Source organism: Aulonocara sp. 'chitande type north' Nkhata Bay, linkage group LG18, assembly GCF_057382095.1.
Source record: "Aulonocara sp. 'chitande type north' Nkhata Bay isolate Kocher_YH1m ecotype deep benthic linkage group LG18, A_spYH_male_GT1.1, whole genome shotgun sequence".
In the NCBI taxonomy this organism is placed as follows: domain Eukaryota; kingdom Metazoa; phylum Chordata; class Actinopteri; order Cichliformes; family Cichlidae; genus Aulonocara; species Aulonocara sp. 'chitande type north' Nkhata Bay.
Genome location: NC_141361.1, coordinates 19,215,010 through 19,230,587, shown reverse-complemented (window position 1 = coordinate 19,230,587; position 15,578 = coordinate 19,215,010). Strand labels below are relative to the sequence as shown.

Below are 15,578 nucleotides of genomic sequence, written 5' to 3'. Positions count from 1 at the left end.
GTGCACTGACACAAGCAATGCAATGAAGACTATTAGTTGTAAGGACAATGACTATTCAGCCGGTACAAGTATGAATAATTGTGACATTCATGATGAAAGAAAGGAGATAGTGATGAATAGGAAGTCAAACGTGACCATTCTTTAGATATTTGTACTCACTCAACTGCTTCATGTCCAAAGGCATTTGCCTTTGGACGCAGTGAACGTGAAACCGCCACAGGGTTGTGCCAAAACGACTACATGTTGTGGTGGTTGAACTAACTGTTGTGCAATGTTTAATTCTGTTGTGAGAAATGCACCAAAGCGACTGAGAAAAACTGTAAGGTCCCGTTACAACATTTCAGTCTGGTTAAGGTCTGGATATTGACTGGGCCATTAGAACAACTTCATTCTTTTCTTTTTCAGCCAGATTGTAGATTTAATGGTGTGCTTGGGATCATTGACCTGTTGTTTGACATCATTTCAGGAAAGCTTTAGCTGTTTGACACATTTGAGTCTAGAATACATTGGTAAACAGAGGAGTTCATGGTCGACTCAATGACTGCAAGGTTTCCCGGTCCAGTGCCTGCAAAGCTGCCCAGATCAGCCCTCTGCTGCGTCTCCAAACGTCTCCACTTTGGTCTTTTGTACATAAAGGACATTGTTCCAGAAATCTTGTGGTTTGTTTAAATGCAACTTTGAAGATGAAAGCTGTGCTGTCATTTTCCTTTTGGACAGAAGAGGCTTTTTTCTGTCAATCTGTACTATTGTGGACATTTAACAATTGGTTAAATGTTTGCTAATTGGGGCCCTGTAGAGTCTGGGATGTACCACTTTGATGTTTTTGCTGTTACATTGAGTATTGCACAGTCTGACCTTAGGGAAATGTTGCTGAGACAACCAATCCTTAGCAGACTGTGGCATTGTGTTAATTAGGTTATAAGGAACAACAATTTGAGTAGTTACAGTCCAAGACTTTGTTCAATTCATATGTAAATGTCCAACTAAAAGCAATTCAGCTGTTCATACTTTAGACCTGTCATTACATAGACTGTATGCTCAACTCACAGTACAATATGAGAGGGTAGCCTCTTATGTAATCCCTAACCTACCCTTGCTGCCGGTGTGCTTTTTGTTATTATCTTTCCACATTTCCACTCAGTCCCTGTTTCTTCAAACTCACAAATGCATTGTCATGTTTGACCAATTTTGAAACATTTCTCACATGATAGCGCACTCATCTTCTTTTAACAATGCTAAATGGACTGTGTGAAAATGTGTACTTGCATTACTCTGCTACTCAGTGTTGCATCTCCAACGCCGCTAACTGAGAGATGACGGTGGCTCCAAAATAACAGTTATTCAGACTAAATTCTTTCAGTCACTTCTACTGTTCTTTAATGTTTCTCATTTTTCCTGGATCACAGTTGAGGAGCTGGCAAGATAATATGTAAATGAGCCTTATCATTTTTTTTTATTGAATCCTCAACAAAAATTGTAAGACTTCTTCTTTTAGAATCAAACCTCAGACGTTGAGGTTTCAAGGAAACCAGACAGACAGAGAGAGAGAGAGAGAGAGAGAGAGACTCCATGATTAGGACAAAACAATATAAGAAGCATTTTGACAGCAAAGGACGGAAGTAAACAAGCGAAACAAGAAAAAAAGTTTTTTATAGCTTAAAGGAAATGTTCTTTTGCTCACTCACGATGCGTTTGGGATGAGGTAATTGTCTGGACAGTTAGCTGGTGTCAAACCCTCAGCATGCTACTATGTGTATGCATCATCCCATAGCGAATTAAATTACTATAACAGCATAGCCTAAATGGGCTTCCTGCGAGCTGCGCGCACACCCACATGCTTTTCACCTTGTGTGAGCCGTGGCGAGGGGAATGTGCGTCTGTGAATCAGATATGAGACTTTTATGAATTTATTTCAGCGAAGAAAATGCGAGGGACGGCTATTAAGTGCTTCCTGTGTTGATTCACATCCTGAATATGTTTTAAAGGGGGGGAAAGTCAGTAAGGCACAGACTAATGCATTCAGAGGTGAGACATCTCAATTTACTGTAAAAAGACAGAAACTACCTTTCCATAAACACCACCGGATAGGATGCTGTTGAAATATAAGCTCGCTTGCTTTCCCTCAATTATTTATTAAAGGCATATCGCACCTAAGTTTAAAACCAAACTAAAGATTTGTGCCAGTAACGTCACAGACTTTGGTCACTTCTAAAATTGCAGTTTAATGGTTGTGTGGAGAAAAATTCTCATTTCAACGAAGTGCTTCATGCCAGACAAACGCTGACAGACGTGCGTAATTCATCAGGTGCCCGGGTCGTGTTGTGCGTTGCGCTCTCTCGTGGATATCCGTGGACATAATGCTCAGTTCCATCAGTAAACCGGAGCTTTCGGAACATGGGGTGTTGAACGCAGCGTCCGTTCGCCTGGCACCTGTTGCTTATTACATTTAGAGCTGGCCCGTTGGGGATTTAACGACCGCAGCATTCACCTCACATCAGGACCATGTCAGAGGAGCAAACTGATTCCAACTCCACTGGGTACTATTTTGGCAATGCCTCCACTAGAGTCCAGAGCAGCTTCGTCTTCTCGGGACCCATGATTGTCATTTTAATGGTGATGATGGTGACTTTGGTTGTTGTGATAGTTTTAGGCAACGCGCTCGTCATCTTGGCATTTAAAGTGGACAAGAGTTTGAGGAGACAGTGCAATTACTACTTCCTGAATCTAGCAATATCCGATTTTCTTGTAGGTAAGTCCAAGCGCAGTCTGCCTTGCAGAGCATGGAATATCAGACAAGCTAGTGAAGTTGATATGATAAAATGCACATATTAACTTAACATGTTTTGATGTGATGCAATCTGATAGCATATGATCCATGCGTGAATATTCGATGATATGTAAAGTTTTGAAATTCCCACAGTATTTTAGTGATAAGGACCTGTTTCTTATGGCTTTCATTCTCCCTGCAATGGAGATGGCTGCTAATAGATACCTGTGCACTGATTGACTGGAGCTAGATTACAAGATTAAATAGCTGCTAATCAGTTAAATGAATGTGACTGACAATAAATAATCAGAGAGCTTGATACATTTTTCATTTGGCAAGGGCGAATTTTGCCTCATTTATAAGCACTTCTCTTTCACATTTACAGTTTAATCTGCTTTATTAGAGAATGCAAGCAGTATAGAAACAGTCATGCAGAAATGTTGTAATAACATTTAAATATATATTTAAAGTGTTCTTTAATTATCCACCACCATAACGTCTCCTGTAAAGACATATTTTATGTTAGCAAGTGTATTGTGGTATATTGATAATCTGGTTACATGTTTTCCTCCCTAAAGAAATGAAAATATACTAAGTATTGTTATTTTTGCTTTGGTTTCTGCTCCCATTACATCATCACTATTTCTCTAGGAGCATTTTGCATCCCGGTGTACATCCCCTACATCCTCACAGGCAGGTGGACGCTGGGTCGAGGACTGTGTAAGCTGTGGCTGGTCATGGACTACCTGCTTTGTTCGGCGTCTGTCTTCAGCATTGTTCTCATCAGCTACGACCGCTTCCTGTCAGTCACCAGAGCAGTGAGTGGAATATGTCGTGGAATTTGCCATGCTCACAGATGTCAAAAATAATTTAAGGGACTCTGACAGAACAAAATTAACTCCCATATTTGTAAAGAATAATATTGTCGCCCTCTTTCTGCCATTCACCCATTTATCTATTTGAATGAGTCTTTTAAAGGGTAATATTAAATGTTTAAAATCTCACTTATTTGCAGATACACCAGTGTTTATTCTTCCACTGTGTGGCTTAGTTTCCAATGAATCTCCCAGGTCATCGGTAGGGGCAATCGAAGCTCAGTCTCCCAAATGTGTCCATCTGCAGAGGTTAATCATTCCTGACCCGTTCAGGCCCAGCGCCACCGCTAATTATAGTTTTTCCACATGATGAAGATAGAAAAAAGTTGCGTTATGACTTTGGGACAAACTGGGCTTCAGAAAATATTCAGTATACAATAAATCACTGTCAAAAAAATTGTTTAATCTTAAAATCTGCTTTATTATTATGAAGCGCCTTGAGGCGACTTTTGTTGTGATTTGGCGCTATATAAATAAAATTGAATTGAATTGAATTTATTGCCACTCAGTAATTAATTGATTTTTCCCCCCTCTAAAACATAGAAAGACAATGGTACATCACTGCTCCTGTATATACTCTATCTCTTCCTGCTTTGGAACACACTTTCTGAGGAGAATTTTTTTGTAACTTCTGAAGACGTTAGCCCCATTTAGCCTGTTGTCGGGGCTTGTCTGTGCCTTACACAGCTGACTGTGTCCTACAGATATGTGCGATAACTCAAAGGTGGGACAAGGCTTGGCATAGTGGACAAAGAGAGGGCTCTGTTTCCTTTCAGAAAGGAAACACTTAACATCAGAGCAATGAATACAAATAACACCGGAGAGAAAGAGGCTCTTCTTTAATTAGCAAGCTTTGATCATAGAGATCCTCCTCCGTACCATGGTCGTTCCAACCTGAAGAGATCAATCGTAGTAGAAACAGGCCACCGGCAGCCAAGCAACATTTTCCTAAAAGCATTTTTCTCTGAACATGGAAAGACAAAGGGTCAGTAGCAGTCACAGACAAAGTTTGTCTTTGAAATGAAAAGATGTAGACAAATACTGACTGTTAAATAGATCAAATGTCAACACATTTCTAAAATGCTAATAGCACAGTGTCAGAGAGAAAACAACGTAATTAATGAGCTAGTTTGGAATGTAAGAGGGAGTTTGCCTACTAAGATCTTAGAAAGAATTTAACAAAGTTTTCTTTAAATAAAAAAGACTGATTTACGAGTGTAGAGTCAACATGCCTCATGTTAACACTATATGTCTTAACTGATTAACATGTATAGCTGAGGGGCCATGTTCATGTCATACAAATTTATGCAAACAAAAGTGAAATCATCTTTCATATTCTTTGCAGAAGGTCTTGAGTTAATCAGAAAGACAGAAGGTGACAAACATGTGTGCTCAGAGATGCTGCGAGCTGGGCAAGAATGTGGGCAGAGACATAGGATGTGACACTAATTGAGACAAGTGGTGATAAGGGGTACTTCACTGACTTTTGTACTGCACATTGTTACATTGATGTTCTCATTATGTGTTTATTTGGTCTTTCCATCAGTATACTATGACGGTTGATAAATATAGTACTGTACAAAAGTGGTGAGTCATCCCTCATCTTTTGGGGAAATAGATGTGGTAAATTATTTAAACATGTGCAAACGTGCACGAAAAAAGCATATCAGGCAAAAATAGAGTTTGTACAATTCTAACATGCATGAAAGTCAATATTTGGTAGGTTCACAGTCTGTTAGGCAGCTTTCTTGTCTTTTCTTTAAGCAGTCTTCAGGAATACTTTTCCAGGCTTCTTCAAGAACACCCAAAGCTCTTCTTTGGATGTTGGCAGCCTTTTGTTCTCTTCTTTGTCAAGATGATCCCACACTGCTTCAGTAATATTAAGGTCTGGGCCTCAGATCATGACTGATAGCGGTCCATTATGTGTTTTTCTATCCAGGTGTGCTTTTACTGCATTGGCAGTGTGTTTGGAATCACTGTCATGCTTAAAAATGAAGTCATTTCCAATCAGATGCTTTTCAGATGGTATTGCATGGTGGCTCAAAATCTTGCTGTACTTTTCTGAGTTCACAATTCAGCAGTTTTGACAAGATTCCCAACACCACTGGCTAGAACGCAGCATCAAACCATGGTAGAGCCTCTCCCCTTGTTTTACAGATGGTTCTAGACACTCACTTTTTTACCTCTCGCCTGGCATCCTCTGTATCTACTGATGGCAATTCAAACCAAATTTTTAAATTTGGATTCATCACTCAGTAAGAGCTAAGAACTGAAGCCCAGTTTTTGTGTAATTTGGGATACATTATTTTTTCCCTGTTTCCATTTCTTAAGAAGAGCTTCTTAACAGCGACCGTTCGACCGACATGACCTTAAGACAATCTTCACCTGCTTTGTAATCCTGCACTTCTCTTTCTGTGTCCTCCTCTTGTCCAGTTTCCTTTTTTTCTATAACTCTTAAATGAAAATAAAAATGATCAGGTAAAAGACTGGGCTGAAAACGAATCAAAAAGCAGGCAGTGTCCAAAGAAAAACTTTGAAAGATCTTCACAAAGTCTGGAAAACTATTTCCAAGATCAACTTAAAAATGACAACAAACTCTGGCTCTTTGCAAGTTAAAAATAAAGGTGTTGGTGTTGAAGGGTTTCACCATCTGACTCTAATCTTACAGACACAGTGACCATAATTACTGCCTATCTTTAGCTGAAGCAAGACAGTGAATTGTAAAATAGTGTTTTTAAAAAAACTAAATAAATTTTTGGATACAACTTAGGGGAAAAATGTATTCTTTTGCTGTACTCTCACATTATTGAGAAAAACAAATACTACTTGGTACTTAAAAAACTATTTTACTAAATATTATTAACATTGCAGTATATAAAACAGTTACATTAAACCCCACTCTGACTAGATATTCATAGACGCTGCACACTTATTCATGCATGACTAAAGCAGCTCAGTTTAGAAGGGCACTCAAAGGGCTCATCCTCTGCCAAGCCAGTGAAAATGATCTGGATCTGTACCAAATTTCAATGTTTTCTTCCTACGGCCATTCTACACCTCTCCACCACATTGTAGTTTTGATAGTTTTTAAACTAATCTTGACAAACCTTCAGACAGAATGACAGATAAAATTTGCACTTGTTTTGGCGATTTAGTAGTAAATTATGAAGAAAATAGGCTAAAAATTTGGAGAACAATACTAAATAGTGACGGACATTTCTTCTTCTTTTTAAACATAATAATTTTTCAGTCTAGTTTCACTTGTAATTTATTATCAAGAATATTGTGAATGTGAGAGTTAGGCTGTAATATGACCTTTTTCATATTGTGTCCTTCTTCTAAAACTGCATTATACAGCCAGAAAGCCTCATCCTCCAGTATTGCTGCAGTAGCTAAACAACCATTTGCAAATATGTCTACAATAACTGACTAATTGAGTGTCTTTACCCTGGCAGGATTTCTAAAGTATATTTCCTGATTTATGTATGTATTTACTGCAGGTAAGCTACCGTGCCAGACAGAGCATGACTCATCAAGCCATAATCAACATGACTGCAGTCTGGGTGCTAGCCTTTGTCCTCTATGGCCCTGCTATCATATTCTGGGAGCTGGTGGTGGGCAGAAGCCGTGTGCCAAAGGATGAGTGCTTCGCAGAGTTCTATTACTCTTGGTACTTCCTGCTGAGTGCCTCTATGCTGGAGTTTTTTTCTCCTTTCATCTCTGTGGCTTTCTTCAACCTCAGCATTTACCTCAGTATACGCAGGAGGAGGCTGCACAGCAGGGAGGCTCAGCTTCACCTTCAAGCAAGTGAACCCGCCTCTGCCCAGGGGGAAGGTATCCCCCTGTCCCACAATTGGGGGTTTGGGATAAAACTGGCTGTAAGAGGCTCTATCAACTCCCAGACATCCTCTCCTGGTTTGGGTAAGCTAGATGCCTCAAACAGCAGGGCAGCCCATCCTAGCCGTCTGTCCAGGGATAAGAAAATTGCTAAGTCTCTGGCCATCATAGTATGTGTGTTTGCCATCTGCTGGGCACCGTACACCCTACTGATGATCATCCGTGCTGCCTGCAGAGGGCGATGCATCCAGCATCACTGGTACGAGGTCACCTTCTGGCTCCTGTGGCTCAACTCTGCTATTAACCCATTCCTCTACCCGCTGTGCCACAGTAGCTTCCGCAGGGCCTTTAGCAAGATTCTCTGCCCAAAGCGGCACACTACTCCCCCATCATCTGTCCTACGCACTGGCCAGTGACAAACTGATGCCTGTGGATGGATGGTGATGAACAATGCGCCTGAACTGTTGATGGATGTGTTTATAAACTGTTGAAACCAATCTGTGCACCATAGTTTGTTATATAGAAAGTAACTCACAGTTTTCAGTTGTGTTTTTCAGCATTTGGAAGTTCAAGATTTTTGCTGCAAAACATATCAGAATTTAGCAATCAGTTTTCCTGTGTTCAGCCAAAGGATGTGTTAAGAGGCATAGAAATATCCCCAAATGTATTTTGATAAGATGCTGGAGAAGGAACTGAAAAACTATTAGCAGTGTTATGTCAGTTGTTGAATATGAGGAAGAAAAAAATCACGAGGAGGTGAAACACATATACACAAATATAATGCAAAAACCCCCAAACATTGCAATATAATCTGCAAGCTTACGTGTCAGTGAAATATTGTCAAGCAATTCATTTTATTGGCACATTAATTGTCTTTTTTAATTAAGCGACAGGTAAGATAGATAGATTATTTTGTGTGAGAATAAATATATTTAAAGGGTTTCCTCCACTGTGGCCAGAGCTTAAATAAACAGATCACTATCACCCTCTACTGTCAGAAGGTTTACTGCTCCTGTAATGCCAGAAGCACAGTGAGGAAAATACAAAGTGCCATTAGGTTCAAGTGTGCAATTTTAAAAATGAGATCTGCTTTTAAAGCCTATATTTAAGGTAAAATGTTATATATTAGTGATGGATTATATATGCCCAAACCCCCATTTTTACTGTGATTACCATGTGTATATATCTGTATGTGCCACTAGATGTCACCATTAACCTTTATAGTTTCCTTTGAGTGCAAAGCTTTATGAAGTGAAGTCGGCCAGTCAGTTTACTGTAAACTGCATATAGCAACTTTAAAATTTTAAAAACCTAATCAGTAGCAGTATGTTCTGTGCTCTGGCTAATGTTAAATAGAGTCACCGTGTGATGTAATGCTATTGGTGCTATAAATGCTATATATTTGTGCAGCTGTAATAGTTACTATTAGTGACGGCTCGTATGTGATCTTCTTGGCTCATAGGAACCGCACTGTATTAAACATCAGCTTTTTTCCTTTTTTAAAGAATGAAAGCAAATATAAAAACACGTGTCTTTAACTGGCTCATGATCTTTATGCAGGCGTGGAGTGAAATAAATAAAAGTTTCTCTCTGCGTTGTGTTGTAAATGACCGCCGTGTGCCCTGTAGTTGCTGTCTACTTGATGGCTAATTGGGTCAGCGCCAAATGCAGTGTGGACTTTGTTTGATGTGCAGATGAAATGCTGAGAGTGCGATTCCATTTTTGTATTGTTCCCCAGTCTGATAACGTTTGATTTGATAGATTAAATGAGTCCTTTCCAGATGTAGACTTGTTAGACCTGTAATTACGCCATCATGTTAGATAGTGAGGTTACATTTGCAGGTGCCTGGGTCCCACAGGGGACTTACATTTCTCAAATTGTTGCTTTTGCCTGTGTGCACATCTGGGCCCCTGGTCAGGTGCTGGGAATAAGGGCACAGCTGCAGGGAAGTGGCCTCTGCCTACTCCCCCACAACCCCCACCCCAAACCAACCCACTCTCTCTCTGCCCGTGGCGTGTTGGGGGGGGGGGGGGAATGGGGGGGCAGAAGCACACTTCTGACCAGAGGGATGCAGGCACGTTTCCCTCGGGAGGGCAGAACTGCATTTATCAGCAGAATGGCGAGGCTGGCTTTACTCTCTGTTTATTTGAATGCGACAGCAAGAACGTTTTTTACTGTGGAGCACTTGCACTGTGTACAGTTATATTAAGAGGCGTACTGCTATTGATTTTGTTGATAGATTGAAATGTCATGGCTTGTGTGCCAAACCAATTGGGGATCATGCCAGCTTAAATTGGTCTAGGAGAGGTAGCGCCATGGGAAATACAGATGAGAGATAATAATTACGAACACATAGAAATGTGTGTTCACGTGGCTCTTAATCCCACCATGTCTGTGTTGTGTGTTAATGGTGGCTGTTTGTGACCCCAAGCAACGTGTTGTGACCTCAAATGGAGCACACCTGTACCCCTTAAGTTTATAGAGCCCCATTAGCAGAGATCAGTAGGTGATCAGAGGGGGGAGAGGGCCTTTTTAACTTCCCCATGAGGGTCTTTGAATAGTAAACTCTTAGAGCTCCTCCTGTAGCACTTTGTTGGAGTGATTTAATGCTGGAATCTCTTGTTTTCAAACTGGATAATACCAAAGAGACTGTAAAAGGTGGCAGATGTGGTATGAAGCAACGGTAATATGTGGCAAAAGCTACAGGCACTCTTTACAACGTAGAGCCAATATTCTACAGTTTTGTTATTTCCAGGGTAAAGCTGGAATGTAAAAGTAAACCTGCAGACAGCATCACACACTTTATCATGACAGGTCAAAAACTGCAACCACACTAGTGAGTGCATCATGGTCCTCCACCTCATTCTGTTCTGAGCTAACTAATTGTAAACCCCAGTTAATATTTCATGATGTAATCAAAAATACACATATAAAAAGGCTAATTCTGCTTGATTTTTTTCTTTTTTTTTTTGCTTTCGTTTTCCCTCAGCTTTTTCCTGCAGTGTACTTCCTGACTAGAGATTAAATAATTCCATTGGAATCCTCTTAGGATGGGTTCCCAGCACTTGGCAATTAAACAATTACATTTAATCAGCATGGGGCGACGCTTCAAGTCACCCTCATTTCAGACGTTGATTAAAAGCAATTCTGCAGTGGTTATTGCTGTCGACTTTCGAAACTGCGGTTCACTTAGGTTTACTGCAACTGCGGGGTCAGGTTGGATAGCAATATGGCAGGTTCACTGGTGGTCTAGAGCTGTATCTGCCTCTGGTGCGTGAAACTGTAACGACAGAACTCATGGCAGACCTTATATTGTCCCATAAGTCGGAGCTAGTTAGATTACTTGGAGACATTTTGACCCTGCAGCTAAGAAGACTCACTGAACAATGGAAGGGAGAGGGGCATTAAGTTATGCATGTGGGAGTATAGATGTTTGAGTGTGTGCACGCTTCATTTTCTATTATGTGTCTATACGCGGCTGTTTCTTTTTGCATCTGCATTTAAGTCCATTTGGCTCGAATGAAATGCATCTCGACACGTGCAATTTCATCATGCTATGCAATAACACCTCCCTCTGTGATGGGAAACAAGCTGCGAGAGGGCAGAGGAGGTCGTTGCGAGAGCTGTATTTTGACATTAGGCTTGAGTGAAAGCGTGCTACGTGGCACGGTGCTGGAGCCGACTATCGTCTTTGCTGTGCAACACAGATGAGTAGTGATGGATACCCGCCCCCCTCATGTGAAACCCAGGTGCCCCTGTTTCATAAGGCGCCCCACTGGCTCTCCAGCCCTCTTAATTAGCGGCTTCCATCAGCTGGCACCCAGGCCTTCAAGCACCAGTCGCTGGCCTCTGCTGCTGAAGGAATCTAGTTCACTCCAGATCTTTAGCTTGTCTAACAGATGAATGCATGGGCGGTCTAAATAAGAGGCATCAAGGTTTTTTCGTAAACCTGTAAATCATCAGTGAATGTTCCTGGTATCTAGATCAAATGCTGCTGGAAGGAGCAAAAATACTGTTGAATGCATTACTCGCTGTGCTTTTTTTGTTGTTGTTGTTAAATATGGGTAAGTGTGTGAATAGGCCATGAGCTGCACATATATTTTAACAAGACATTGATGATTTTTTTAATATGATGAAGTCAAATATAGATAAAAGTTTCACCAGGATGGCGAATGCAGCTTTTTTTTTCTTTCTGTGCAGTATCATAGCAGCGCTGTAACAATAGTCTCTTCTAATGACATTCCCCCAGTAACTTCTTGCCTGTATGAATCTCAGGGGGAAAGCGCTACAAAAAGCGATAATTACATGAAATATACATAGTGAATAAAGGGAGCATGTTTACATAACCAGGCCCATAAATATCTGACTGAGAAGACATTGTTCTCCAACTTCTTTTAAGCTGATCTCTCAGGGATGCCATTTTAATGACATGATGGTTTAAAGAGATGCTGCTCCATCTCGTTCCATATTTAATTAACTTTTGCTTTTCTGACGCAGAGGAAAAAAACAGAATAAAGAACGCGTGATAGAGACAAACACGCACGATAGCGAGGAGACAATAACAAATAGCTCGGAGAACAGAGAAGGGAGGCACAGGGAACACGAGCGGAGACCTTGTCATGCTTTTGTGAGCTGTTTACAATACAAGAGATGCAAAGCAAGAGGAGGAGTGGTGGAAGACGAACAGCCAGGAAGACTGACATGGGTGAGAGAGGGTGAGAATAAATGATGAAAAGACGGGAAGGGAATGAACGGGATGCTCCAATGTAAAGGGGTGGGGGGGGGGGGGGGGGGGATAGGGATAGAGACAAAATAAGAAGAAAGAGAAGAAGAAGAGGTAAAAAGTGTGAAACACTGGAGGATTGAAGCCATTATTCTTACAAACAAGCAAACGAGAGCAAAATGAGTAGAAAATATGAAGCAATGTGTTTTGCTAAAATTCAACAAAAATAAAGCAAAAAATAAAGATGATCCTTTTTAAAAACAATAAATTCATATTGCTCTACATTTTCCTTCTGCACATTTACTTTATGCACACACACACACCACTATTTGCGCCATGTGTTCATTAAATAAACCCAAACTGCAAATAGTCCTGCTCATTAAAAATGTTAAAAACATGTTAAGAAGTGCAGATATTTGTGCTGACATTGCTGCACACTATTCCATAAAAGTAGACCATTCGAACTAGTTGCAAAAAACAAACAAAGAAAAAAAAAACCAAACTGAATAACTTGACCAATGATGTGTTCTGGCACTTACATACAATGCACTCATCCCTCCTCTCTGTTAGGCAGTGTCTTTTCCATTTTTACTGTCAGCTGTATACAGTGTACCCTGCATTATTGATAGTTTCTTTCCCTTTCCCCTCCTTTTGTTCGACTCTTCTCTTGTCCTCATATCATCACACCAGCCACACTGGCTTTAGAGCCTGGAGAGTTGCAGTAAATCTGACCCCGCCTGGTCTATTTTTTATTGCTTGGCGTTTAATACATTTTTGAAAATCCTAGCCCATCTAGTACCTTGTCTATTTCAGGTGTCTGTCTTGGTGAGGCAAAAGGAGATGACTGGAGGGGGATACTCACCTTCACTTCTCCCTGTACAGGAAGCAGGGGGATCATTAGAAGGGGCTACAGAGGAGGAAAGAGTGTGAGTGTATTTGTTTATCTATACATGCATTTCCTGCGTGACAAACTTTGCTTCCCACTTTTTCCTGTCCTGTGACCCAGGACAGGAAAAATAGCTTGGAAATTTCAATTGTGGTCCTTAATTATGCCCAATGAAGCTCTTTTTCCATTCAAACATTTGCTGAAGAAAAGTCTTTAAAGTAACTTCACTCTGAGGAAGACAACATATCATTTCTGTTGTTTATTTTCCTTTTCTCATTACTTTCGTGGCATTTCAAATAAATAGAAACAGGGTGTTCACAAGCTTACACAGGAAATGCTCAAACAATAACAGAGGCCGTGGCGCTCTGTCCAAAAACACCCTGGCAGAGCTACACGCTGAGGTTGAGGCGTCCATTTTGCTGACACAGTTCTGAAGTGAAAAGATGGCTCTCTGGATGTGAAGTGCCGGTGTGAGAGATTGGGTTACCTCAGACACTCCCAGCGGATCTCCCGGCCAAATGGATCTGGATCTCACGCTTGGGCACACATATTGAATGCCATAAGAGGTCTCTGAGGTCTCCTTCAGTGGGAGGAATGTGCAGCCTAACAATGTGGAGTTTTCACCAAACTAAATTTTGCACCAAAGAAGAGCAATAGCAAGGACACTGGAACACAAGGGACGAGCACTGAATGCATACTTAGATTTGTGTGGGTTTGTCCATACAGGGGGAGAAATGACACATTTTGAGCTTCCTGGAGTGCAGCACATTGCACAGCCTCAGTAAGCTCTCTTAATTCTTTAATATAGTCCTTACACAGGCTGACACTTTTACTCCAGAGGACTAAGGGTGTGTGGCTGTCGAATAGAACAGGAAAACAAAACAAAAATCAAAATCAAAAACAACAGCGCCAAAAAAAGAAATCCCATTTTACACATCCCGGACAAGAACAATGCCATTTCAGCGACTCCCAAACATCTGGCCCGATTGCCCAGTTCCACTAAGGACCGGCCAGGCTCTGAGCAGCATTGAGTGCCACTTGCACTGAGGTTATGTTCGGTACGACGACACCGCAGAGGATCAGCCAGGCTAAGTTATCTCTGAACAAGTCATCCATTCTGCTGCTTTCTGATGGAAGAATACTTGGGGGCTGTGTAATTATATTGCTTTAAATGAACCCATGAGAACCCCCCTGCCAAAGCGCCCACAAAGTCTCACACACTTGGGCGAGTGTCAAAAACACAACGTGTGTAGCTGCGCGCGTGTGTGTACGTTTTGCTGCTTAGGCTGGCGTTAAAAGGGAGGCCGCAGTGGTTCTGATACGCCTCACAAGTGAATTTAATTAAATCATAAATATGAGCTGGAGGCCGCCACCCAATTTAATGTAATGGATGATGTGGGCCAGTCCATCTCTGGCAAAGCAAAGTTTTGGACCTGTTCAAATGCCCTTGAAGCTTATTAAAAGTGCCTGGCACAGGGAGATGCTAGCAAAGTTGTTTAATGGATGCCCAGCTTGCATTTGGTATGACAGTTAATGCTGGGATGTACCACTTTCGATTAGGATGAGGGGTTGCATCTTCATTGTGAAAGTCAGTCATTGTGTGAGGCCCTGTCCACAATCCCCAATATGTTAATGTTGTAAAACCTAATGTGCATTTCATGTTGTGCATGTTTAGGAAAAGCTGAATTATACAGATGTTTGATAAAATTCTCAGATCTTGTGATTGTGATCATGGCACAAATTAGCTTAAATCCCAATCCAAGGGATCGCATCCTTGCTTTTTTATATATTCTGGTCTTAATGGATCAAAATAACATATAAGCGTGTTTTTTTCCTCCTATTGTTCTTATAACACAGTTAAGTATGCAGTGTTTTTAGATACAGTACAACTCGAAAGCCGTATCCACTGTTTATTTCAAATGAACCATCACTTTTCAGTCTTGTTACTCACCACAGTTAAAGTGCTTTGAGCTGCAGCGCTGAGCCTTTTCAAAACAAAACTGAAAGCTTCAACAAATGTTATGCTGCTCGTGTGTCACCGCTGATGAATCATCTACTGAGACAGACAGATGTTGTTGCGCGGGTTTTGTCCCATTCGGCAAAGGCAGAAGAATCTTTTCCTCTGTCCCCCGGAGTGCTGGAGGCTCCCTAAATAGACCCAGCGCAAGGGTGTGTAGAATGGGACCGCACAGGGTGATGGGTAATGGAGTCATTAATAACACAGACCTCCCTTAAGATGCTCAGATGTTCGTTAGTGTGAGCCACGAGGGAGGGAGAAAAAATAGGATGCAATTTGATACAATGAAAAAAAAAAAGCGGTGTAAGCATCTGATGATGATCCTGTTTATGCTGTCATAGGTCTCGTCTGATGGGTTAATTGTGTTCTCGCTCACTCACACACACACACACGCACGCACACACACACACACACACACACACACACACTCACACTCACACGCACACACCAACACATTAACATACAGACTGTT

General features: G+C 41.1%; 1 protein-coding gene across 1 annotated transcript; it reads left to right on the top strand.

Annotated features, from left to right (window-relative positions):
* The first annotated feature begins 2,428 nt into the window (after positions 1-2,428).
* LOC147308386 (histamine H3 receptor-like) lies at positions 2,429-9,035 on the top strand. The gene is made up of 3 exons (XM_086271619.1): positions 2,429-2,749; positions 3,419-3,585; positions 7,143-9,035. The coding sequence occupies exons 1-3, from the start codon at positions 2,503-2,505 to the stop codon at positions 7,893-7,895; spliced, it is 1,167 nt and encodes a 388-aa protein (XP_086127745.1). The 5' UTR covers positions 2,429-2,502; the 3' UTR covers positions 7,896-9,035.
* The last annotated feature ends 6,543 nt before the right edge of the window (positions 9,036-15,578 follow it).

Bases quoted from the DNA above. Each gene is read 5' to 3' on its own strand.
- LOC147308386 (XM_086271619.1), top strand. From the start codon at position 2,503: ATGTCAGAGGAGCAAACTGATTCCAACTCCACTGGGTACTATTTTGGC. The intron at 2,750-3,418 runs GTAAGTCCAAGC...CTATTTCTCTAG, and splicing joins AATATCCGATTTTCTTGTAG to GAGCATTTTGCATCCCGGTG. The intron at 3,586-7,142 runs GTGAGTGGAATA...TATTTACTGCAG, and splicing joins TCCTGTCAGTCACCAGAGCA to GTAAGCTACCGTGCCAGACA.